The sequence below is a fragment of the Acipenser ruthenus genome, chromosome 7 (genome assembly GCF_902713425.1).
Source record: "Acipenser ruthenus chromosome 7, fAciRut3.2 maternal haplotype, whole genome shotgun sequence".
In the NCBI taxonomy this organism is placed as follows: Eukaryota; Metazoa; Chordata; class Actinopteri; order Acipenseriformes; family Acipenseridae; genus Acipenser; species Acipenser ruthenus.
Genome location: NC_081195.1, coordinates 8,832,114 through 8,859,996, shown reverse-complemented (window position 1 = coordinate 8,859,996; position 27,883 = coordinate 8,832,114). Strand labels below are relative to the sequence as shown.

The 27,883-nt window shown below is 42.7% G+C and overlaps 1 protein-coding gene across 14 annotated transcripts in view; it reads right to left on the bottom strand.

Moving 5' to 3' along the window:
- LOC117415406 (calcium/calmodulin-dependent protein kinase type II subunit gamma-like) overlaps positions 1-26,313 on the bottom strand; it is a 56,639-nt gene extending 30,326 nt beyond the window's left edge. For 3 of the 14 annotated variants that reach the window (XM_034025689.3, XM_034025691.3, XM_034025693.3), the window contains exons 1-6: positions 26,002-26,313; positions 24,338-24,432; positions 4,703-4,762; positions 3,134-3,188; positions 2,888-2,953; positions 162-234 (exon numbers count right to left, since the gene is read on the bottom strand). In XM_034025689.3, coding sequence (XP_033881580.1) covers positions 162-234; positions 2,888-2,953; positions 3,134-3,188; positions 4,703-4,762; positions 24,338-24,432; positions 26,002-26,066 — 414 coding nt within the window. In that variant the 5' untranslated portion in view covers positions 26,067-26,313. The remainder of the gene's footprint in view (positions 1-161; positions 235-2,887; positions 2,954-3,133; positions 3,189-4,702; positions 4,763-24,337; positions 24,433-26,001) is intronic. The other 11 variants (XM_034025688.3, XM_034025690.3, XM_034025694.3 and 8 more) reach the window with 5 other exon arrangements.
- Positions 26,314-27,883: the final 1,570 nt, after the last annotated feature.

Here is a 27,883-nt window from a genome sequence, read left to right as displayed (position 1 = left end):
GTTTTGTTTCCAGAGTGTCTCGCACAGATAGAGTCGGAGGAACACAGGGGTCAGCTGTGCTGCTATCCTGGGCACAGCCTGGAGGAGTGACGCACTGTGTTGCCATGGAGACGGGTGATGCAGCTGTAGTGTGACAGGTTGCTGTGGCGATGGGCGCTCACCTTGAGGTCCCTGTGCACGATGTCATGCTGGTGGATGTGATTGACACTCTCCAGGATCTGGTTAATACACTGGCTGTGGAGAGGAGAGATACGCATTACTGTGAGCATCTACCTGAATACTAGGATCACACGCAAACTGATTTCGTTGTTGTTTCTACTGGTATATAAAACCCCCATCCTTATAAAAGTGCACTGCTCTACAACACACTGATAAAATATTTAAGAAAAAAATTACTTGTGTGGGAGCCCGAGCCATGTAAGATTTTTCAGAAACATTAAACATAAATCCAAGGTAAAAGTGAAGCAGAGAGGCATGTTACTGCATGGACGGTGAAACCCCAGTGTACACAGAGCACAGGAAAACCTGCAGGGGAAACTGCAGAAATAACCGTGAACGTCTACAGTGCTGAATACCCGTGAGGAGAGCGAGAGCAGCAGCTGCAATTCGATTAGTTTAATTTAGTCAGGACATTCCAGCAATTCACTTGACTATATCACAGGAATGTATGTTTAGAAAAGTCCAGTGGCTACCTCTAATCAAGTTGAGGGTGTAATTCTCGCAGAATTCTATTTGCTGTGTCAGGATCTGTCATACAAAGAGTGCAAGAGAAAGCACACTCTCAACTTGATTAGAGGTAGCCACCGAACACTTATTGCCATATTAAATCTAAATAAAAAAAGATACGAAAATCTGATACTAACGCACTTAATCTGTTTATACAGAACCTCTTGTGGTTTAAATGTTTCAAATGCTTTGTCATTGGCATTCTGAGAGCCAGACCTGCACACTCAGCGACAATAGGTTCCAATGGAGACCAGACTTCCAATGAAACTTCAAATTGACTGTTGTTTTGTTTGATTTTTTTTTTTAAGCTGGGATAACCAGCTTATAAATGTTATTTTAAAAAGAGGCAGTGGTGACACTATGTCTTTCATCTGTCTGCGTATCAGAGAGAGAGAGAGAGTGAGAGAGAGAGAGAGAGAGAGAGAGAGAGCTCACAAGGTATTTAAAGAAAGGCGTTACAAAGTCTCATTTTATAAATAAAACAGAACAGTTCGTGCTGTGTCTGGGTCCTTCACTGTTTAGTCCATTTTAATAAACACACCGGAGTCAGTTTAGGGTGCTAATACATTGAACTTGGAGTTCATTTTCCTTTTTGCTGTGTTGTGGGTGATATTCTTTCTGTGAAAGGAGCTGGTTTCTGCCCAGCAGAGTCCAAGCCGAGGGTCGGCCCTTATTTAGAGCTGTGCCTCTGACTCTAATGACTCCCATCTGTGTCCAATTAGAAGGAATGTGCCCAACCCACAGTGCCAGACAAAAAAAAGAAAACTCAACTCAAGTGTGATCAATCAGGAGACCAGGTCACTTATACCAGCTTACTGTTCTGATGGATTAGGGTTTAAAAAGGGGAGATGTGTTGAAATTACTGGAAAAGGCGAGCTGCTAATAGAGTGGATTGCAATGTCATGCTCTTGAGAATACAACTATAATCTATACCTATTTAATATAATATATAGTAGGCCATATTGGTGTGATACAGCCATCTGAAATGTCTATGTATGAGTTAGTTTGCATCAGATGAAAATGCTGTCACATTAGCTTTACCTTTTAATTAATCTTAATTGACAAATAGTACAGTACAATTGGAGTGGATATGCGCTTGTATTGTACAGCACCCTATAGTATACCATATTCTATATATCAATATAATTGATCATCTTCAGCTGTATATAAACAAGCATGCCAGCAACACGACTGCAGATACATTACTGGAGCTATTGTATCGGTAACATGAAAAAGAAAGCACTGTGGATCACCATGGGCACCTCACTGTCACAGACTGGCTTTTCAGGTTTTTCAGACTCCTTGTAAACACGGATGTCTCTGATCACTTAACCCCAAACACTGCCTGCTGAACCTACAGCAGTGAGCCCATGATGAGATTTAGAGGGAAGAGGGAGAGGGAGGGGGAGGGGGAGGAGGGAAAGTCCTTATTATACCTCACAACGGTTATCTTTTAAATCAAAAAATCAGGAGCAGCAAGTTTTTTGTCTTTCTTTTTTGTCCAAAAATGGCAAAACCGCCATCCTGAATTCCTTCCCATCTGACAGAGCCCAGAGCCCTGCCCATTAAATCATGACTTTCCTTGTCTCTCCCTGTCCCAATTCAATTCACCTCAGCGCTGCTTTACTGGCATGAGAGCAAATCAGAAGCACAGCTGTGTTTCTCTCATTCTCGCTCTCTTGTGAATGCATGGCACCCCTGAGTTTAGAAAGAATCGCTCCTTCGCTCCAGCGCAGTGTCAGTGTGTCAGGATTCAAATTACAGCTCAATCCCAGCAGAAACCTCCAGTCCCGACAGGCCTGATCTTTCACCACAGCTTCTTCAGCACCACAGTTAAATTAAAAAGAGCAAAAGAGTAGGACAAAAGAAAAATAAGAAACAAAAAGAAACCCAGCGCCGTTCTCCTCAGAGAGGGAGTGTATCAGTGTGGGTGTTGCAGGGAGTGTTTCTGTGTGTCAAGGGGTGTGTGTATGTGTCTCAGTGTGTGTGTATGTGTGTATATATATTATATATAATATATATAAAATATATTTGTCTTAGTTTATATGTGTCTCTGTGTGCGTGTATACAAGTCTCAAATCACACGCATCTCCCTCAGTACTGACCCGCACCATACATGCAGGAGTAAGTAACCATGGCAACAATGAATCCCAGAACCCACCTTGCATCCGCCTCGCTGTAGTACTCCCTGGCAACGATATCCTCAAACAGCTCGCCCCCAGTCACACTGCGGAGACACAGACACTAGTAAAAACACCAACAAGTGAGGGGGCGGGGGGCAAGGAGAGGGGTAGGTATGGGAGGTTAGAGGCCAGAGACTGGGAGGGAAGGAGGGAGGGAGGCAGTGTGGCCAGGTGGTTAGAGCAGAGGGACTGGGATTCTGGGACAGCAGTTGGTTAATACTCACAGGTCGAAGAGGAGGTAATGAAATCCCTCTTCAGAGATGCTGTCGTGGAGTCGCACTGAAAGAGAGGCAGAGAGAGGGAGGGAGTCAGAGAGAATAAGGGAGAATGTGCATAAAGTGAAAGTGAGAGTGAACGAGTTACCAGAAATCTCTGCACAGTATATTGCAGCCTGACACCTTCAATACTTGTGTTATACATTTTATAAGAAAAAAAAAAAAGGTGTCTCCCCTCGATTGCTCTCTTTGGTGGGTTTATCTGCAGTTCAAGCAGAAAACACGACAAGCTGTCCCTTTGAGAGCAAGTTGAGGAGAGAGAAGGCCTGGGGGCACAGAGCAAACTAGGACACAGAGAGACAAGGAGAGAGCGAGAGAGAGCGAAAGAGAGCGAGAGAGTAAGGATACAGAATAGGGACACTTTAATACATCTCTGTTCTGATTGATATTTTCTAAATTGACATATTTGCTGGATTAACTCTGGCAATACTTGTATGACTTGTCATACCAATAATAGACTGTAAAGACGATAAAGAGCGAGACAGAGAGGGGGAGTGAAAGGGATTGAGGAGATATAGCCCTTTCAATACATCTGCTCCATTTGTACTGTTATTTTTGGATTCTATATACTGGCTCAAAAGAGACAACTTGCCAACATTTCAGTATGTTTAACATACCTTTGTCAAGGGAACGTGTTTGAGAACAAACAGTGGAGGTGCTTATAGGCTTTTGATGTCATGGTAACTACACTCACTTATTTCTATTTAATGTACTTGTTATGCCATTTACTACATAGTTAATGATGGAATGGTATTAAGTCTATTTATCCATGTATTTTCCTGTATTCTTCTATATTGTACATTATCTCATTTTGTTTCTTCTAAAACTGCAAATAGTAGGTCATACATTTTATGTTTATATCTTGTAAAGTGTTGAACTATTGATTCATTTACTTTGTTATGATTGATAGGCAATTCTGTATTCATTTATATAATGCTGTTCTCGTCTCTCCTACATAAAATATACAAAAAATACCATAAACAAGGTTGCTAGTTTTGCATGACATGTTTCTTAAGATTGAGTATTTATTTTCTCTATGTGAACTATTTCTTCTGCTGTGTGCTCGTGTGTGTGTGTGTGTGTGTGTGTGTGTGTGTGTGTGTGTGTCTGTGCATGTATCACTGTATGTGTATATATGGGTGAGTGTGTGCATGTGTATCACTCTGTGTGTACAGATGTGTGAGTGTGTATCACTGTATGTGTATATATGGGTGAGTGTGTGCATGTGTATCACTCTGTGTGTACAGATGTGTCAGTGTGTATCACTGTATGTGTATATATGGGTGAGTGTGTGCATGTGTATCACTCTGTGTGTACAGATGTGTGAGTGTGTATCACTGTATGTGTATATATGGGTGAGTGTGTGCATGTGTATCACTCTGTGTGTACAGATGTGTCAGTGTGTATCACTGTATGTGTATATATGGGTGAGTGTGTGCATGTGTATCACTCTGTGTGTACAGATGTGTCAGTGTGTATCACTGTATGTGTATATATGGGTGACTGCGTTTCACTCACCGATGTTGGGGTGCTTCAGGAGACGGCAGATTCGCGCCTCTCGATCCAGCTTCTGGTGATCTGAGGAGACAGAACAAAGAGAACATGACAGTGAGACACACCACCTCTGAGACAAACTCGCACCGAAGACGGCACTGGCCAAACGTTTGTCTGCTAGAATGGATGAATCAGTCGCTTATTGTAATGAATCGCTTTATCAAATTGAAGACATACAGCGAGGATGGAAATAAGACCCCCCCCCATTGCATAGCAGTTTGATCCATTCCTGGATTTACTAAGAGTTTAACCAGACACACCTGAGGCTGTTACCTGTAAACTGTGGCTAGTCAAGCTTGTAGTAAAACCTGGACTGGGTGAAACTGCTCTGCCAGGGGTGGCCGAAGCTGGCCCTTCCACACCTAGTCTTTGTTCCAACACTGTTCTAAAATGTTTAATTGAACAAATTCAAACTCCATCCAGACCCTGAAGTAGTTAATGATATGAATTTACCTGTGAAACCTGGAGTAGAATGGCCCTCCAGGACATTGATTGGACAGTCTTGTGCTATGCAAATTGAGTCCTATGTCCATCCTTGTGCTCCCTCTATCTCACTCAAACAAGGTGTGAAGTATTGAAAACAGGGAATCAGTGAAAGCACCCTTGCACAGTGAAACAGGACTTTTACAATTTACCATCAACATGGTATAACCGTGAAATAACCAAAATTCATGAATTCCAGAATGGTAAAATATCAAAGGGTTTGCAAAAGCAAAAGAGATTCATAGTGAGGAAAAAGATGAAAGTAAGCCCATCTACTCAAGATCTTCTAGCCCTTTCAAGTGCTTAAGAGTGTACATGGGCGGAGAGGGTTTAGGTCGGCTGGGGAGTCCTTGGCTCACCACGCACCAGCGACCCTAATGGCTGGCCAGGTGCCTTCAGGCAATTCAGAACTGCATGGTCCTCCAATGCTGTAGTTCTGTAATGGCTTCATGGTAGGCTTCCAGTGCGAAAAAAAGCGGATGGCTAACGACACACGTTTCAGAGGACGCGAGTGCTCTTCTTTGTCTCTCCTGAGTTAGTATGGGGGGTGCAGCGGTGAGCCAAGTTGAATAATTGGGCATTCCAAATTGGGAGAAAATAAGGAGTAAAATATTTGCCGATTCCAAAATTAAAAATAAATAAATAAATAAATAAATAAATAAATAAACAAACGCTCACTCTCCTCACCACTTGGACCAGTACACTACAACATATTTAACATCAATCCACATAGTTTGACAGCTACATTGGGTAAGAGAGGAGAGAGGTGAGAAGAGTGAGGGGATAAGAGGAAAGGAGAGGAGAGAGGAGGACCGTGAGGGTTTGTGCTATGTATCCTGTGGATCACCTGGCCTGACCTTAGCAGCAATTTCTCGAATCCACAAGCTGATTATAAAACAAACCAATACAGCAAATTCTCAGTCAGCCGGAGAATCACAAAGACCAGCGCCTTCCAAACTACACAAACACTCTGGCAGAAAACCTGAGTACAGAACTCGGGGGGGAGGGGGGGACAGGTGGCTTACAAGACCAGGAGCAAGTGAAAATATACACAATTCAGCAGGAGAGAGAGAGAGAGAGAGAGAGAGAGAGAGGGAAAGGACAGGGAGCAGGAGGCCAGGTTTGACTGGCAAGCCTGTGTTGAGGCAGTGAGCTCTCACCTCTCACAGATCTCATTTATTCAAAGTTTAAAAAAAACAAAAGCCAACAGGAAATACAACATTGCGTCTTAGTTTAGACACTCGCAGCCCACCTCTAGCCAGTCGTTACATATCAACTGAAACTAGGATCAAAATGAGCGCACTGCAACCTCAATGAATGAATATAAAATCCAGTCAACAGCAATGCCCTCATCTGACTGTCAGAACCTGATTTCAGTGGAGAACACAATCCCAATAAATGGATTCCTGCAGCACTATCTGGTATTGCACTGGGTTACTGACACCACTGTTTGATATTAACACTCTCAGATATTGTAGCACTTCCTTGGTCATTTCACCTGGAGGGTGAAATTGTCCCCACCCCTTCACTGGCTTCTTTCCCATCAATAACTAACCAGCTGCTTCCCCAATTGACTGACATGCTTTCAGCCAGTAAGATGCTTCGACCCAGAAGACACTGCTGAGGTGAACTGACCCAGGAAGTGCAAGTTTCATATATTTCAAATGTCATTTTCCTTTAACAAAGAAAATCCAGATTTGCTATGACGTCTTTCTTTTGAATCGGCACTTTTGAGACATATTTAGCTAATGATAAAATTACTTTACGAGAACGGCACAAGGGAAGGATTTTAGAAAGCTATTGCTTAGAATGAGAGTTCAGGAGTTGCATTACGGTTCATTCCCAACTCCCCAGCCTTGGTCAAACAGTTTCTTATGAAAGAAAGTTTGACTGATGGCATCAGCGAGGGAGAGAAAGTGAAAGAGTGAGAGAGATTGAAGAGTTCAGCTCCATATCCGCCTAGCATTATACACTGCGAGCGCTGATAATCCCCAAAGGTCAAAATCAGCTCAGAGTGCAAACGAGAAACTCCTTCCCTGCCAGCAACCGCACCCCAAAACCACCACAGCATTTACAGAGGATGGTGCGTCAAAAAATCTCTCTCAAAAGGAAACTGATGCGTAGCAAACACCCACTCCCTGTTCTGCATGAGAGTGGAATTTGAGGGGTTTCCTCCGAAAGATTTACTTACCTTAATATGGCGCCAACTAGAAAAATAAAAATGTCATCTAAATTTAAATTAAAAGAAAATTAGAACATGAGAACCCTATTTGTCCCCGATGCTAAATCATCTCAGAAATGGAAATAAGACTCCCATTGCATAGCAGTTTGATCCACTCTTGGTTTTACTGTGTGTTTAACAAGACACACCTGATCTTCAAGTTCGTAGTAAAACCTGGTACAGGTGAAACTGCATAGAGAATATGATAATCTCTGCCTTTCTTATTTAGTGCTGAAAAGAAAGCTGTAGCTGCTCCTAGTAGTTTTGTATGTGTGTGATGCTATGCTAGTCTTATTTCCATCCCTGGATCTCTTCAATGAAGCCCTGCTCGTCTGTTCAATTGGTCCCCCTGCTCGCACTCTAATCCATTCACTGGCTTGCCAGAGACATTAATAGTTCTCAGCGGGCAATTAGGGACAGAGTTTAATGTTCATAGGTCAGAGAGAGAGAGAGAGACGGGCGTCAGAGACACTGTGCCAGATGTTCAACTCCCACAATCCAGAAGTGCACAGCAACAGCAGTCAGAACAACGAGAGAAGGGCAAAGAGATGGAACGGTCAGCATTGCACTTATGCTACTAAAGTATTATTACTTTTATCATCATCAGCAGCAGCAGCAACACTGCAGAGCACAAAACCAGGTATGTTTTTTCCAACGGCCCCTATTGTTTTTTGGAGGAAGAGAAAAAAAAATAGATGAATGGCCATAATGAACAGGTTTCTCTGCCTGAACACACGCCCATCCCTTACAAAAGTGAACCCCGGTATTTTTGCAGTTTTGGCCATGCTTTTCCTATGCCCCCTCTCCCAGTAAAAGAGTGCACCCTCCATTTGGAGGTATCCAGGACAGCAAAGAACAACAGTGACAGCATTCAATATTCCTCTCCTCTGTGCAGATCAGGCAGTCTTAGTTTGTGGCCACAAGATCCACATTGTTGCATGAGTGGGCTGATCCTGTCAGACAGGTCCCTCAGCTTCACACTGAACAACAACGAGCGGGCGAACAAGCCTCCCCACCTCAGCAAGCACACAGCACTAACACACTTAACCCTGAACGAGCGAGCGAGCCTCCCCACCTCAGCAAGCACACAGCACTAACACACTTAACCCTGAACAAGCGAGCGAGCGAGCCTCCCCACCTCAGCAAGCACACAGCACTAACACACTTAACCCTGAACGAGCGAGCGAGCCTCCCCACCTCAGCAAGCACACAGCACTAACACACTTAACCCTGAACGAGCGAGCGAGCCTCCCCACCTCAGCAAGCACACAGCACTAACACACTTAACCCTGAACGAGCGAGCGAGCCTCCCAAACTCAGCAAGCACACAGCACTAACACACTTAACCCTGAACGAGCGAGCGAGCCTCCCCACCTCAGCAAGCACACAGCACCAACACACTTAACCCTGAACGAGCGAGCGAGCCTCCCCACCTCAGCAAGCACACAGCACCAACACACTTAACCCTGAACGAGCGAGCGAGCCTCCCCACCTCAGCAAGCACACAGCACCAACACACTTAACCCTGAACGAGCGAGCGAGCCTCCCCACCTCAGCAAGCACACAGCACTAACACACTTAACCCTGAACGAGCGAGTGAGCCTCCCCACCTCAACAAGCACACAGCACTAACACACTTAACCCTGAACGAGCGAGCGAGCGAGCGAGCCTCCCCACCTCAGCAAGCACACAGCACTAACACACTTAACCCTGAGGACATGCTGCGTACAGGGTGTTTTACTAAATCTGTGAAAATGATTATTTATTAAACTATTTACATTAGTTCTGTCAACCCCCCCCCCAAAAAAAAAGATATATTAAATATGAATGCAGTCATTTTATCAGGGAGCGATTTTACAGAGAATTCAGTGCTGTACTGGGGATCTGAGAGCCCGCTAATTGAATACAGTCTAGTATAGAGAACTCAGTACTGGACTGGGGATCCGAGATGCAGCTAATTCAGTACAGTCTAGTATAGAGAACTCAGTACTGGACTGGGGATCCGAGATGTAGCTAATTCAATACAGTCCAGTATAGAGAACTCAGTACTGGACTGAGGATCCAAGATGCAGCTAATTCAATACAGTCCAGTATAGAGAACTCAGTACTGAGTTAATTATTTGAAGTTATTGATGAAGTCCCCTTTGTTCTTTTAAATTGTTCTTTCAGCGTGGTTGTTAACAAGAGGTCAGCAGCACGCAAATACAGCAGCTGAACCACAGCTGGGACTGGGCTTGTCAAACTGGGCTTTTTGAGTCACAGACACACACTGACAATGGGCCAGCAATACAAAGGCATTCATTTTTACATGGAAATGGCACATTGACCTAAAGGTGTGGCATCCTCATACGGACTGAAAACTAGTCATGTTTTTACATACTGGGAGTTTACAGTTTTCTGTGTTTCTGAGCTTTATCCTTAGTCGAGCAGGTCCATGCTATTTTATACAGCATGCACTGTATATTAATAATAGTAATAATAATAACAACTAGAGTTGCTAGCAACTATAAAGGCTTCCAAGCAGTTATCGTGAAATTTAAGTGCATTGGTTATTATAGATGAAACGTTATCATCACAGCTGTGCTAACTGTGTCAATTTTGGCACAAATATGAGAAGACTTTTGAAAATTCCCTGAAACTGTCATTAAATCTAAGATGGCTGCCACACCATGTGACCAAAGGCCGCCATATTGACCATGGCACAACATCCCATAGTCCTCTACATCCGTGTCAAATTTTGTGCATTTTCATATCACCAGTACTTTACGTGAGTCTCTATGGTCATATAAAGTTTCATGACCGTAGTGTATTGTACCTTGGATTTATGCACGAATGTATGAAAATAGAGCCGTCGTGAAACGGTTATTTGCGCACCTCGGCCATGTTTTTTAGCGAAAAAGCGTGGATTTTACAAACGGTAAAAGGACCTGGTCATGAACATGCGTGCCAATTTAGGTGTCGATTGAAGTTGCGGTTTAAGACAAGAAGATTGTTGAATATTTGGCGCCAATCCAGCGTAGCGGTAAAGTAATTGTTCAATTGACCTCGATTGAACATATGTTTTTTATAGGCCATTGCTGCACTATCTGTCATAGTTCCACCTTAACTTGTTTTTAACGGCAAGAGCAAAAATTCCCAAAATTTCCGTGAGATCCAATATGGCGGTCGAACCATGTGACGTTCTCATTCGGGGACGCCAGTCTGGTTGTCCAGCCATAGGCATCTACTTACGTATCCATTTTCATAACTGTGCGATGTGGTTTGGGAAGAAAATCATGAGGGATAATAAACATGTCTGAAATGACTCGAGATTAAAACTGGTGGGAGGCTGTGATGACAAGAACAGGGTCTGCACTTGAACCCAGTATCACCACAGTGCCGTGCGAGCTGCCAGCAATCCCAGTAGGTGACTGGGAGGGAGGCCCTGTTCCCAGTTCAGAAGGGATGTAAACAATGGGAGCAGGGAGACAGCTGAACAGGAAACTGAGGGAGATTACTCAGTTTATCTGCTTTAAGAGACTTACCCACAATGAGGCAGGAGGTGAGGGCAGCACAGATTACTAAAAATAAAACAATCCGTGGGCTTAGCACTGACTCACACAACGTGGTACACAAACACACGCACACACACACACACACACACACACACACACACACACAGCGTGTTACACAATCACAACGCACACACACAGCGTGGTACACAAACACGCACACACACAGTGCGGTGCACAATCACAACGCGCACACACACAGCGGATTACACAAACGCACAAACAGCTCGGTACACAAATTTACATACAGCTCAGAGAAACATTCCCTCAGCTCTAACCAGTACCTCACACTGCCTCCCGTCCTCCCTCCCAGTCTCTCAGCTCTCACTACTAGGTCACACTGAATAGTTCATTAGTTTAAAATATAATTAGGTTATAACAGAGATTAAATAGTACAATGCAACCTCTGCCACCTACAGAGATAACAAAAAAAATACAGATGAAAAAAGTCAGAAGCAGAGAGATGAGCAGGAGACCTGAAGACATAGGCAGCCTAGAAGAATCAACACTCCTTTAAAGTGTTAGTCTTTATCTTTCATCGGGATTGGATTCTCACTGGTAGGTAATACAGAAGAGAGAGGAGGAGGAGGAGGAGGAGGAGAGAAAGAGAGAGGGGGAGACTTATGTCAGATACACCCCTCTCAGCATCTGCTGGGTGCAACAGGATTTCACAAATAACACCTAGATTCTCAAGAACAAACACATCGTCATCCACTGACGATCTCAGGGAGTGTTACTACTACAGCAGAATCCCATTAACCCGTGTTTCAACAATTCGTGTTTCGATAATCCGTGCGGTTTAATACAGTACATTATCAAAATGTAATAGTGCAGAAATCATCTGATTTTGTGGAAGCGGGTATTCGCGCGTACCTGTGTAGAAGCGGACGGTCATCATTTAATTTAATTCAATTGAGTACAGTCTAGTGCAAGCCAACGGACAGTACTGTATCGTAGTTACTGAAACCAGAGACAAGCGAGCAGAAAGCAGACTTAAGACTCTCTTAGCCTGGCAGTCTGAATATGAAGAGCAGTTACAACAATTAAAGACTCAGAGCAAGATCAGTGTCTGTTTTAAACCAGCGCTCTCTTCCTCTGAACAATGCTGATTATGTACAGTATATATTTTGACGATTGTTACAACATTATATTTTATTTACTGAGTTTAATTAATAGCGCAGGGATTTCCCAAACAGTAAAATCAATTTTGGCGAATCCGTGTTTTTCACAAATTCAGGCTCAAATCGGTCCCAATCTACACGGCTTAACGGGGGTCTACTATATATATATATATATATATATAGATAGATATATAGATATATATTACTGTATAGGTCACATAGAGACACAGAAAGAGAACTATCAGCTGTGTATACACAGGAGGGATACCAGTATCACTGGGAACTGGAAACAGGAGTTACTGGGAACAAAAACAAAGCATCCCAGGGGAAGTACCAGGGCACAGTAGCAGTGGCAGCTTTATAAAGGGTTAATCTTTATGCAGCTGCACATAGAGTATGAAGCCAAAATCTCGAAGTGCTGGGTCTTTATCACCCGTAAAGCAAAAAGTCAAAGGTCACTAACAGAGTATACAAACAGCCGGACCCTGCTCTCCCATTGCTTTTCTATGGAGGTCAGTCAATATGTTATTACTCAACGGAATGGCAAATAAAGTATGGCTGAGAAGACGACACCCGTTCTATAACCCACTGCTTACTGATTAACCGCGCCGCAGCGATGCTCGAGCCCTGCTCTCGAACTCTTTCACAGTAATCAGTATGCGTTTGCATGCAAGACATCCCACCGCTGCCACCAATGGAAAGGGTGCAATACTGTGACCGTGCACAGGAGGGGTCTCAGGTTTTCAGCTCTCCACTTTGTGGCTCTAAAGTTAGGTTGGTCAGTAATAGGCGAGATAGAGGAGCCGCTCCTTCAGTCAAGCTGGTTGGAGCTCCATATAACAGGCCAGCCCTTATCAGAGCGACCCAGCCCAAGCCATGTGTTACTGTATATTATACAACAACCGGACAATACTCTCCCATTTTATTCTATGGAGGTCACCCGCTCAGTTATTACTCAGATGACACTAATTAATGACACCTGTTCTAAAACCACTGATCACTGATGAAATGCTTCACACAAGCTACCTCTTTCAGAAACTACAATGATTATTTCAGACAAAGGAAGGTAAATATATAAATAACTTTGAAAGCTGTTTTGTAATACTGATAATGGCACTGCTGTGGCGAGTTTCTCTGCCTCAGGTCTTGTGCTTTATTGACTCAGTAGGTCCATTATTACACACCACAGAAATGTCATTATCTCCCTCTCCCTCTCCCTCTCCCTCTCCCTCTCCCTGCTCTTCCCCGTATAACCCACCTTCCCATAAACTGAATCTCAACAGATGAGTCAAACTGCTTGAGTGGGCCTGTCTTATAATTATCAGCTCGCTGCCACTGCCTCTTTGACGCAGTGAGTGGGTAGCAGTTTGAGTTGGCCACCTGTTGAAAAAAAAAAAATAGGACTAAACCCTTCTTGATTGGAAGAAAAAAAAAAATCACCATGGAGACTGAAGCTAACCACTTGCTCTCCTGCTGGTACAGAAGAGAGAGGCTCACACACTTAAGAACATTTACGAATGAGAGGAGGCCATTGGACCCATAGAAACTCGTACAGTTCCGAGTAGCTGACTGATCTTAAAGGATCCAAGTGATTCTGCCTCAACAGCATGACTAGGTAGCCCATTCCACACTCCCACCACTATCTGTGTGAAGTGTCTCCTTCCCTCTGACCTAAGTCTATCTCCACATTAATTTCCAACTGTGTCCACTGGTCCTGGTTTCTGTCCTGCTCTTAAAGTAATGGTTTGGCTTAAATATGTCCCCCCTGATTCTTCTGTGCACCAGGCTAAACAGATTCGGTTCTTTCAGCCATTCTTCATAGCTTAGTCTATTAAGTCGTGGGATTAGTCTAGTTGCTTTTCCTTAGACTCTCTCCAGGGCCAATGTCCCTTTCACCAGAACTGGACACAATATTCCATGTATGGTCTCACCAGTGAATAAAACAACCTCATCATTATAACCTCCTTGGATTTGTACTCTACACTTATGGCTATATAGCAAAGAAAGAAAGAAAGAAAGAAAGAAAGAACGAACGAACGAACAAATGAAGAGTGGTGTCCCCTGCATAACTAGAAGTTGCCAATTGATGCAAAGAATTAGCACTGAGAGAGAGACTGCAAAAGAGTGTCTCTGCATCCTAATTTTACCCTGAGACACCTCCCTCTCCCTCTCCCTCCGCTGTGCCTGGCTGCAGTTTGGTGCAGTGGCGTGGGTCGCTGCGATAGGAAGCTCGAGGAGGCCGGCATGATATTTTCAATCCTGCAAGCTGATAGTGTAACCAAGGAGAGCAGCGCTAAAAATAAAGCAGGAGGGCGCGAGTCCTCTGGGAGAGATATACTTGAAGAGGAAGGCACCCAAGCGACCGAGAACAAAGCAGCAACTTCACACTGGCTCCCTGCCCTCTGCCTCCCTGCAAACCTCCAGGGCACACTTTCTCAGCTCTAAAACACCCACCTCCCTCCCAGTCCCTCAGATCTAACCACTGTCTGTCTCTTTGTATAAGCACCACAAGACAACACAGCTGATACTACTGGCTCACAGCTTGTTGTGAAAGCAAGCCAGCCAGTGAGCCACCCCACCCCACCCCACATTATCCCACCGCCCTCCCCAGTCATGAAGGAACCAGCGGCTCTCGCCTGCAATGCAGATCATAGCACCAGAGAGAGAGAGAGAGAGAGAGAGAGAGAGAGAGAGAGAGAGAGAGAGAGAGAGACTCAGCTAAACTGCAATCTAACTGCGCTGCACCGTTTACTGCTGTCCACACTCTGCAAGGCGCCCTCTTCGACACTTAGCTGCTGTCAGCTTCTGTCTGGACTCGGGACTGAACCTGCTGCTTCAGACTATGGACCAGTAGAAGCCGTGGCCTGTTATCATCGTCTCCTTCAACTGGCTGAAAGACACAACAGGCTGAAATCGCTCAGTTTTTTTTTTTCTCTAACTTTTTTTTTTTTAATGCCGCTCCAGGGATGGAAATAAGAATCTCGTTGTATAGCAGTCTGATCCATTCCTGGTTTTGCTATGAGTTTAATAAGACACACCTGAGCTTGATACTTCTAGAAAGTAGAGTAAAAAATAAGAAAAATTTAAAGTTCAAAAAATTACGAAGAGTCAAAATATTGTTTGGTTTGTCTTGAGAGGGCAGCTCTGGTTTTGTATGTATAAGGGACCGCCAATCAGAGGGGAGATTTTCACCAGTTACGACTGGATGAAGGACAAAGAACACAGATCATTTCCCTTTCCTGAAGTACAGTACAGTTTTGTAACGAGACTAATTGGGCAGTGGGGGTGGTGTACAGCGAACAAGCTGGTTTCATGATTTTATAGATAAGTGTCTCACACACCCTGATACTGCATGGACAAGATTCCTCAGCTTTGCATGAACCTTCCCAAGCTTGCAAACCAGAAATCAACATCGAACTTCAGTTTTTATATAGCTGGTGCCAAGAAGTGGATTTGAAACCGTGGTCAGCGCCACGTCAAATAAGACAAGCGAGAGGTCCAAGTCACTTAACCTCCTTGTGCTCCATCCTGCAGGTGAGATGTTAAACCAATGTCCTATTGCAAGTGACTCTGCAAATAATGCACAGATCACAGCCTACCTCTGTAAAATGCTTTGTGATGGTGGTCCACTATGGAAGGTGCTATATGAAAATAAAAATATTATTATTATTATTTTTATTATTATTATTATTATCATTATTATTATTATTATTAACATTTTAAAATTATGGCCCATCATGTTTTAAAACGAAAAAACATATTTGCTAAAACACTGGTTTAATTCAGAACCACACATCCGAGACCAAGACAGCTATGGCTGTGCATGGCAGAGAAAATGTATGGTACTACTTTGTTAGCCAATTTAAAATGGCAATTTTTTTCCCCTCAACCCAAATGAATATGGTAGCAATGAATAAAACATAGCGAGGCGCAGCTGCCTGATGCTGCCTTCAGAGAGAGAGAGAGAGACAGAGATCAGGAGGGATCAGGGACCATGCAGAGAAGCACCAAGGGGTCATTATTCATAACAGAGGGTCAGTCTCGATCAGGCACCCCCACCCCCACACTGACAGAGGGATTGGAAGGGGATTTGCTGCAATAATAAAAACAAGGCAGTCCTTGGGCAGTCCTTATACATCACCTCTGCTAGCAATCTGCTGCCTTTTCCGACGACACTGGATTTTTTTGGTTTCTATTAATCTGTATATTTCTGACGCATTGAATTAGATATCGTATGCCTCCCCAGCACAGAAAAATAAGAACACAGATTTAAAAAATGATTAGCCTTTACACAACCAGAAGACAAAGTCTTCTTTTTAGGGCCATATTTCTATAGCATTTACCGCTGCGCTAGCACCGTTTTTCTTTTGTAGAACAAGATCTGTTTAAAAGCAAGTTGAACGCGACGGGTTTGATGTGGAAGCTTGCATACTGTGCACTTTCTTGTGGTGAGCAGCGTCACTGACTCGAGGAAAAAAATAAAAAGCGACAATGAGACATCCAGCCTCTGGTGCTGCCCTGATATCTGGAAGAGCGCGCACACACACACGCACACACACGCACGCACGCACGGGGCGGGGGGGGGGAGGGGCAGGAGGGAGTGTTCAAACACAGAGCCAACAAGCAGACATGTTTGCAATGGTTAGTAACGTAATTATCACACGGCCATGCATGGGTGTTATATTTTTCATGTAAATTCACAAGTTATGCTGCTTTATAAGCTACTATAACAATATACAGTCTAACCATTTTAATATCTCACTGAGCTGACTATCAGGAGTTCACCGACAACCTGTCAGGAACAGCATTAAAACAACAAATATCTGAAGATACAGGTAGTTGCATTGCTTACAGCACGTGCTCAGAGATCATCAGTGCAGTCTGTCGCACTATACAACATACTGAAACTACAAAAGAAAGCTCAACACGTACACATTTCTTTGGTTCTGGGTGTACTACTATCTAGGAACATTTCAATACTGTGCAGCAATACTGATTTCCTGTAAATGTTCTCCTTGTGTGCGGATGTTCATTGGGGAGGTAATTCGCTGAACGGGAGCAGGTTAACTCTTTGTATTCCTTGTGATGGGAAGACTCTGCTTTGTGTGCAGTATGCTAAAGAGTTGAGCATGCTAGAGTGCACCACATCTACACTGCTAGAACCAGACTGCAACATTGAAACCCATTCACACTCATTTATACTGCAGACAGACACATACCAGGAGCAAAACCTTTTACTCCAAACACAACAACAGCGTTGTCTTGTCCTTCAGATGAGACATAAAACCAAGGTCCTGTTCCAAGTGACTACAGCATAGTCATGTATAGTTCACCCCCTAGTCTCTACGTCGCTTTGCATAATAATAATAATAATAATAATAATAATAATAAACAATAAAGTGGTAAAGACAAGAACGAGAGAGGGCACTGCCCCTGTGTTCGAACAGAGAGAGAGAGAGGTGATGGAGAGGTCACACTGCCCTGTGTAGGTGACACAGTGAGGGTACGAGGGAAGCTGCCCCTGGACCTGCTTCCTCCAGCAGCACCCCAGCAAGGCTTGAGCACGAATCACTGTGAGAGGGAGGGAGGGAGGGTGTTTGTCACTGTGAAAGACTGAGAGAGAGAGAGAGAGGGAGGGAGAGAGGGAGGGGGTGTGTGTGAACCAGGTGCCAAATTGTTTGTCTACTTGACAAGAATATGTGTGCGTGTAAGAGTGAGACAGAAAGTGTGAGAAAGTGAAATAAGCGAGACAGTGTGCCTGAAAACTGGTGTAAAACTCACAACTGCAGAATGCAGTTGGACTGCTGCAACTACACATGGGGCTTATTTGGTGAATCACACGACGCAATACTGTGCCACATTGTACTTCCAATCCAGGCTTGAAAACATCCTCCCAGGCCATGCATTATGTGTTGCCGGGCAGATCTTTACATTTGTGTTTGGTTCAAGAAACGGGTTTGTTACATAAACACAGCAGCTTTTCTCCATACAAGAACACGCAGTTACAGGGTTTAGCGCTGGAGCCCTGATTGGAGGACACTGCTGTCTTGGTAGCACAGTGCCTTGTCGGAAGGTAAGGCCGTCATTGCTGTCATTAAATTACAGATTAACCCTCCTTTTCAAAATGGACAGAAGCAACTTGTTGTCTGCAGTGCCATCCCGGACCACGATCCATAACCCTGCAGATTCCCAACGGGAAAAGTAAGAACTACTTGACAAGGTTTAGAGATCAAACAGATACTAGATACTAGATACTAGATACTAGATACTGGGCTGAAAAAGAGCAGCATGTAAAAATATATACAGAGGAGACTTCACAGAATACTGTAGTTATTCCACGAATGAGGAGGGGGCTCAATAACCTGGACGAGCTCTGTTTATGGAGCATGCTGTTTAAATGACAAGGCGAATTATGAAGAAAGCATGTTTAAACTTATATTTAACAGCGGATATCGGAGAATTGCTTTTCTGTGATTGAGCTCAGCATTCTGCTCAGCAACGCGACGGCGTGAGACGGAACGGCATGATCCAGTCATTCTGCTGTTAGATTTGAATGAATGCAACTTCCAAATCGACAGCAGGTAAGATCAATACATCAACAGGTCATTTATCTTCCTGTCCTGCTGCAGTGATGAGATCTCGCACACAGTAGCCCTGTTTCACCCGATCGGACCGGGAGCGTTCACCCCATTGTTCCTCCCTTGTTTGCACATGTGGATTCTGATGTCGCAGGAAGCAACGTCTCCGGAGGATTCTGACTCAACGCTCAGCGCTGGTGGGGACACCTCTTTGTGATATTTTAAACCCATTCAAATGGAAGAAACACAGTAACCACCAGCAGCAGCCGCCTTGTAACAGTCTAAAGATCTTTTCACACCAAGTGCTTTGTGTCAAAGTTTCAGTTTCCGGCGGACTCTGATTCTGTCAAGTTGCTTTTACACCGCAAGCGTCACTCAATGTGAAGCGCTGTCAGGGAAACACAACATATCCTAAAGCACAGAATTACATTTTTATATCTTTCAGCACAAAGTACTGCAACAGCAGTGCTATTTCATGAGAACTAATGATATATGTTATAAATATTTAGTATACATTATACATGCCATTAGTCATTTCAAGTGGTGTTATCTTTGCTGCACTGTAGAGCAGTCTCTCGTTACCATACTTCTTCGCTGTTGAAAGTTAACGGCCTTCCTATTTGACACTCACAGCAATGAATGACTATCATCATAATTATTTAACAAATTGTTTGAACACTGAACAATGTCCTTTTGTAAGTGACTGCATATAATGCACAGTTCACAGCCTAGCTCTGTAAAGCGCTTTGTGATGGTGGTCCACTCTGAAAGGCGCTATATAAAAATACAGATTATTATTATCATCATCATCATCATCATCATCATCAAATCAAGCTTGGTATAGAGTTCATTCATAAAAATCAAGCTTGTAGTAAAACCCGGAACGGGTGAAACTGCTGTGCAATAGGAGTCTTATTTCCGTCCCTGGAAAGATCATGTGGTTTTGATGTTTGGATATCCATTCAAAATTGAGTATTTTGGGCTTTCGTTGATTTGCAAAACATTATCAAAGCCATTATGTATAAGACTGTATTAAAGTTGAAAATATCCCAGAGGTAAAAATTGGTTTTGAAGGCCTTACTTTACCCACTGAATTAACAACAAAACAAAGGATGCCAGACAGTAGTTATGGTAAAACAAAACCACTGTATGCATGTCAGGTAAATACAGTATGTCTTACCATTCAACTGCTGGCTCTGTAGTTGAGAGGCGAGAACAGGTCTAATGCGGATGTCAGTATTATTAACTCATCAGCCAGCAGGTGGAGATCCATAACAGTGTAGTGCGCTCCTGCCCTGGCATCAAAGCCAATGAGCTAGCACTATCAGCCCTCCATAGATGGTATCAACAGTACAGTACTGTATGACACATACTGAAACATTCACTGGAACTGTATCGTAATTATTCCCTGGAAAGTCATTTATATGCTTTACCATACCTCGCTATTCTTTACAATGCTTAGCTACGCTTTCACTGTGCTTTATTCCACTTTGCAGTGCTTTCACTATGGGGCACTTTTAGAAGGACTTACAGGAGATTGGTATATATTCTGGTATGAACATGAGGTGTTTCTGTATTGAAAACTGCGAGAAACTGTCTTTATCCTATACTGTAAACGGAGTGCATGATATTTTGGTAAATCCTATACTGTAAACGGAGTGCATGATATTTTGGTGAGGGTGAAAATCAGGGTTCACAGAACTCTGAATGGATGCAGCTCTACTGCAAGCCCTGGCCCACAGGAGAGTGAGCGTGAACGACAGCGTCCTCTCTCTCTCTCTCTCTCCACAGCATTCGAGCGAGGGAGCTGCTCAGCCTTCCTGCAGAATCGTTCGCAGACAGACAGAATCGTCCGCAGTGCATCGTCTCCCCATTACCAGCCCTGCTTCATTAAAGATTCACCATAATGCATTTGTCTCATGAAATATGCACCATTAACTGGAACGTTACCAGTTTCAGCCAATGGAGCTCGGAGAAGCGCTGGGGAGACTCAGAAAAAGGGGGGGTCCCACTTCACAGGATGCTCTGGAGGAATCGGGAGATGCCAACTTCCAGCATTCAGATCACGTTATAAAAGTTTACCCCAGTAAATCTGCATGGTATATTTGAGGTCCCCCCTCCCCATGCTTTTACCATGGTTATACTATGCATTTACCATAGTTTACCCTGGTTTGCCAGGTTTATTAATATGCTTTACCATTCCTTGCTATTCTTTACAATGCTTAGCTGTGCTTTACCATGCCTTCACTGTGCTTTATTACACTTTGCTGTGTTTTACTGTGACAAAGGGTTAGTTAACATAAGGGTTAGTTTACAATGGTTTGTTTTTTTACTATACCTATCTGTGCTTTACAATTCTAACCTATGCTTTACTGTGCTTTATTACACTTTGTTGCGCTTTTACTGTGGAAAAGTTTAAGGGGATGGCAATAAGTGCACTCAGCAAAATGCAATACTAGGTATAAAGTTCATTCATAAAAATCAAGCTTGTAGTAAAACCTGGAATGGATAAAACTTCTATGCAATAGGAGTCTTATTTCCATCCCTGAAACAGAGGAACTGCAAAACAGCAAGTCTATCAGCAACACCCACCAGCCCCGCCTCGGCTATAAAACACAATTAGAGCGATCATGACAAAGCAAATTAGCCTGACTCGCTTCCACTGTAAATACATCCCTGTGAAGATGGAACAGTTTCCTCCTCCCATATACCACTCGTTCTTATACTGTCAATAACTAATGAATGTACTGACCATGTGTAATCACCACTAGATAACCAACATGCAAACATGTGTTTTAGGTGCAACACCTGTACCTACATGAAGACGGAACGACACACAGACAGGCGCCTAGCCCTGACACGCCCAGATTGTGATCAAGAACATCTGGCAAAGGGGTAAACCAGTTCCCTGGGTATCTGACACACTCTAAAGCACACTGAGGTGAGAGGGTGTCTTCACTACCCCCTGCTGCAGATAATACGACAGAGGTACAGTGGTTTTGAAAGCCATGGTTACACGGCACCTTTAATGATGCATTTCTAAAGCATTTTTGCTGGAACCCATCCCTTCCAACCCCCCACCATTCCTAGAAGCTTTTTGCAAGCAAACTGGCAGGACTTCACCCTGATGACATCACGTCTAAATGTCCTCAGACAGGCTGAGTGATGTGCCGATAAACAGCTGTAAAGAATGGTTTTTCTATTTGTGTGAGGATTATTGTTCTTTAACTGTCGTTTAATAATTCAGAAGTGTTTGCGCTTCCCATAATGCCCTGAGCAGCTGCATGCCAGCTCCCAGCATTGGACCCCTCCCAGCACTGCGGACAGCTGCAGCCAGACTAGTCTGGATCAATTCATGGAGCACTCGGATTTGAAAACCAGTAACTGGACTGGGGCCAGAGCATTTTTTAACCTCTTAAATGGAGAGCCAAACAAGGTTTTGAAGATCCCTTACCTCTGGTGTCGCTTGTATTTTATAACTACATTTGGAATGTGCAGAAATCTCAAAGACAACGCTGCTGCTGCTGCTGCTTCCTGGTACCTAATCACTTCCTGTTATGTTGCAGTTCAAGCTCACTTCACCAATGGTCAGGCTGCAATCAGGCCATGTGACCTACCTGGTTCCTGTGCTGTGAAGAAGTGTATCTATCTATCCTTGTAGTTGAAATTCAATAATCACTTTCTCTTCTTTTCCTTTTTTTTTTTTTTTTTTTAAATCTATGAACCAACATAAAGATTCTCAGGACTATAATATAATACGAGGTACACATTAGCTAGCTTGTCCTGTACCCAACATCTTTTCAACGAAACTTTCTTTTAGGGTCTCCATTTCAAAAATGGGGATCTATACATTGATCGTGTCCCTCTCTCTGTCTGTCACACTACACACGATTACTGCCTTAATTCTAAACCAAACGATCCTCAATTGAGAAGGAATCATACTAGACAAGAGGCCCTATTCACAAAGGTTTCAAATCATGACTTAGATAAAAGATTGTTTTCATGAAGAACAAAGTTCGATATTCAGAATCTGCTCTAGTCTCCTGAGTTCTAGATCTGTGCACAGAAGCCAATGTTACAGATGAGACTGGAATTGGTGTGTGAATTCAACATTGATAACAGGACCACCTTTAGCAACTGTGGGTCAATTAATTGCTGCATCTTTTTGTAGTTTTTCGGTGTGAACGAAATGAATCTTGTAGGTGAAATGTGTTCCATAATTGCTCTTCTATTTCTGTTCAGGCAGTTCCCTTAACAAGCGTGCATGTATACTCCTTATTAAATTAAACCATTCACATCAATCATGTCTCTGCCACTGCACACCCCACCCCCCAAAGCGCCATAGCTGTTAAAATGTGTTTCTCATATGGGATCAGCAAAACTCTTACCATTCTCCTCATCTAAAGATTGGTTCACTTTGCCAGGCTTCTTTATTTTTGACACAGGTGTGAAACCAAACCCTCCTGCCACCCCCACCACCACACTATAAACCTACTTCTTGTACAGAATGCACCCTGGACCGGTGTGAGGCTCAGCAGCTAGCAGTGATGGAAAGAAGACTCCTACTGCATGGTTAGCCACAGTGTACACATGGTGCATTCAGATAAAATCAGGTGTGTCTTGTTAAGCCCAAGTCAAACCTGGAAACGCAGTCTTATTTCCATCACTGCGGTAGGGTCCTGATACCTCATGCACAGGGAGCAGCTATCTGTGTGTATATGGGGTGGTCAATTATCATCTATACACACAACGTTTTGTTAAAATATGAATAATTATTTTACTTTATGAACCGACCACAGATGCCTGGAGGATGGGGATTTGTGCAACTACTTATCACAAAGTGAAATAAATAAATACATAAAAATAAATAAAATAAAACTAGCAAACTAACATTACATAGCTGACTGCCAGCACGTGTTTTTATTTATTTATTTATTCATTTAAATCTCCGTGATTCAGCCTTTTGCTTTAGGCCAAGGCCGAGAACGCACGGCGTAACATTAAATAAGGGACCTGTACTAATAAGACTGCTCCAGGCACCTACGTTTGTTTCAAGCCCTCCCTAGCGCCCACCAGGAAAAAAAAAAAAAAAAAAGCACAGCGCTCTGGAATTTTAGGGAGAATTAACATTTTCAATTCCGGTAACAACACACAAATACATATGGGGGGGAAAAATAAAAGGTACTCGGCAGTTTAACCTATGCAGTAGCGTATTTCATGCTCCACATCAAGGTACGACTTGGCTGACGGTCCCTTAGGTATGGCAGAAGTGCTAATTGCAGCTGTCGGGAAACGTCTCTGCTTGGAGTAAAGTGCAAGCGGATCCTTTTCAGCAGCACAGACAGACGCTACAAGCTAGAGCCGCACAGTAGCCAGAGTAACACTAAACCTACATGTACAACCTACGCAATGACATACACCACAAAAAAACACATTTTAACAAATTCTAAGCTAAACCCTTTCCATTTGTTTTTGTTGTCGCTTTTGGGTTCCCTTCACTCCCACTTCAGTCTCCAGCAGACAAGAAACACAAAACCGCATCCAAACTCAATTATTTAATAACAATAACACAAATTAAAATAAAACATCAATTAATCAACCCGACATTTTGTTTAATGAAATAAGACATTTTGAATGGGTCTTACCTCTTGCCGAAAGTTTTTTAGTGTTGATAATCTTAGCTGCATATTCCTGGCCGGTAGATTTCTTCACACATCTGCGAACCACGGAGAATGCACCCCTAGAATAAATATAGAAATAAATAAGTGAGAAACAGGAAAGAAACGTTTATATGTCAGAGGGATATGCGAGGTTATGTAAATAGTTTATTATACCATATAAAAAAGGATAGAAAAATATTGCTATTGAAAAATAAAAATGCGTGGCATAGATGCCTCTAAAACTCATCTGCAAATCGCCACAGTACTGCAGCACAGAGCGCTGTCTGGGGATTAATTACACTACCGTACAGCTACACAAAGACCATAGAATAAAAACCGACTTGGCTGTAAATACAGTGCTATGAATCCATGGGTACTTATACGTTAGACAGCCGCCAATTGAAATGGACACTTGCTGTCAACAAATATTATTATTATTATTATTATTATTATTATTATTAGTAGTAGTAGTAGTAGTAGTCGTAGTAGTAGTCGTAGTAATAATAATAATAAATACACATTCATAATATGTAATACAACCATCGCTACATAGTGTCATTAAATGTAACCGTGAGACTAAATCCCCAGTCAGTTGCAATATAGTAGCATTTATTTAAAAAGTTAAACTAAATAGTGCCACGGTCCATCCTATAAAATGACAATCGCAATAAATAGCCGGTGCGTTGGGAATTCAGGGACAAGGGGGACCAGCACAACAATACATACCACAAGGGCATGTTTAAAACACACACACACACACACACATTAAAATCCATGTTTACTGCAGTTCTCGTTTTACAAATATTATTTAATACCGGATCGACTAAAGCTGTGCATATTATTTATATATTTAAAATGATACAATATGCTTGACAAGCGCAAGGCGAGGCCGATACACTGTAGCGTTAGATCATCATTCACATACAATATTCATGTACAGACATATGCGTGCTTGAGGACATATACATATAGATAGATAGATAGATAGATAGATAGATAGATAGATAGGAGAATTACACTGTGGCACCTGCAATATTAACACGAGTATGTACTATCACACACCTTATCAGTTTCTGTGACCTGCGAGGCATTACCCAAAATGCCCAATAATAACACAAATGCAGCACAACACATACTGTCGTAAATATAATAAAGGAATGAAAATGAAAATAACAATGCCTGCAGCTGCGACTCAGAATGCGTCTTAAAAGGCTTGGGGGTGCTCTTAATTAATAGATACCGTGTACAAAACCCACAGCACCTCAAGAAAAAGGGACTAGACCAGGCGTTCACCAGCCAAATTAGAAAATTAGTGTGCCACTGTATTATCACTATTATTATTATTATTATTATTATTATTATTATTATTATTATTATTATTATTATTATCCGCCCTCTTTGCAAAATAAAACATTAAATTGCACACTCCGGAAAGAATGAGTTGCATTCAAACCAATGTATCTAGGTGTTAAGAATGAGACTCGCGTTTGCTCGATTCGGGTATGTATGTGTTTTTGACAAGCTAGCTAGCCCTCTTCTCTTCCAGACGATCATGTTGATCTCGTGTTCGTCTCTATGTATGTCTGTGCACACACACGCCTAGACTGACAGAAATATCGCACACGTATACATTTAGCAAAAACGCTTACTTCCCGAGTTCTTCGTATAGCTGGTATTCGTCTGTAAACCGGGTCGAGGTAACGATAGTAGCCATGTTGTTGAGCAGGAATGTATCGCCTGTTTTCAATGACTGCAGCGTTTCGAGTTTGGTTCGGGAGGAGATACAGTCACCGAGTCTCTCATACGCTCAGAAAAGAGAGAGTGAGAGAGAAATGAGATAGAGGGGAGGGGAGGTAGAGAGAAAAGTCCAACAACGCGAGACTTCCTCTGTGCTTGCTATGTAGGGAGAGCAGTTGAGAGGAGCGACTTGGGGAAGCGGAGACGTGCTGTTCGAGCTGGGTAACTGCAACGCCACACGGTGAGGTGTTCAGGCGGCGCAGCCCTCTGCTTGAGTTTCGTGTCTTTTTATTTTTTTACTTTCTGCTATTTTTTATATTCATTAAAAATGGATTACAAATATTTTATTTGCATTGTTTTTTTATGTACAAAGATTTTTTTTTTTTTGTTCAAGCTAAATTCAATTTTATTTCACATGTGTGCATAGTAAATCTCAAAAGGAACCGTTTGGCATCAGCTTGGAATCCACTTGGATTATTAAACAAATAAATTAAAAAACCGTATTATGCAAATAATCATGTTTGAATGCTAAACCCGGTAGTATTGCCTAGGTAATTTTTAGTGAGTGGTCCTTTATTCAAGCTAAGTGTCTTTGTTAGTCCTGTGCAGGCTGTGTTTTTGACTTCACGTTGTTTTAATAATGATTACTGTGAAGCCCCGAACTTCCCGTTGCCATGTGTGCGCAGTGTTCAAACCGCTTTCTTCCTCTTTCTATGGCATTGCACTATTCAAATTCTGATTTGCCTGTGCCTAACAGTGTTTGTGCAAAACCCCGCGACATGCGTGCGTACAGTTAGGAAGCTCATGTACTGCCTGTGACAGATAGAAATGCAATCAACTTCTGACCCACGCGTGTCTGTGTAAAAAATATAGTGGGCTAAGTGTACACACTCACTCCAATCAAATTACATACATACATACAGGCAGTATACAAAACAGCAATATTGTTACTTTTGTTATATTGTTGGTGGAATGTAAGTATGTCAATAGAAAATAACACACTTCCTTACTTCCATCTTCTTGTTTGAAGCCCTGTTTGTGTTTGGAGGTCACATGACCATTCCTCAGAGGTATATGAAACTAATGGGAGCTGTTGCTTAACACATTTCTTGGAAATATACGGTTTGTAAATAAGTAAATGTTCTTGTTGTCATTCGATAACATTACTAAAGAATTAAAAGGAGATTGTGGATGGGTGGCATATTAAGTTTTAGTTTTCTTTTAATGACAGTTTTATGATAGGGCAGCATTTAAACAGGCAGAGCAGCAGAATGGAGTCGGTTGTGTTGTGACTGTGATAGAGAGCAGAGTTGCATTTTCTAAAAATCTTCTTTGCAATTAAAGGCTGTACTGATTTCGAAATAACTACTCACTCTCCAAAATAAACACCCACTCTGTGTGGCTGAATGATGAAACACCCACATATCCAAACCCTCCGGCTGAGTCCTCCTACACGCCTGGACCACGCAATGTGAAATGACACTTTATAACGTCAGGGATGTTTTTTTGATTACTGATCTCCTCTGCAGCTGTTGTCTTCCTCTATGTGTAAGGAATAAACCCGCCTGCGATCGCCTCCTAGGTAGTTGACAGCCTGGACTACCTTTGCCTCTGTTTACCCCATGCTTTTCCCATGGTTTTACTATGCAGATACCATAAGAACATAAGAAAGTTTACAAACGAGAGGAGGCCATTCAGCCCATCTTGCTCGTTTGGTTGTTAGTAGCTTATTGATCCCAGAATCTCATCAAGCAGCTTCTTGAAGGATCCCAGGGTGTCAGCTTCAACAACATT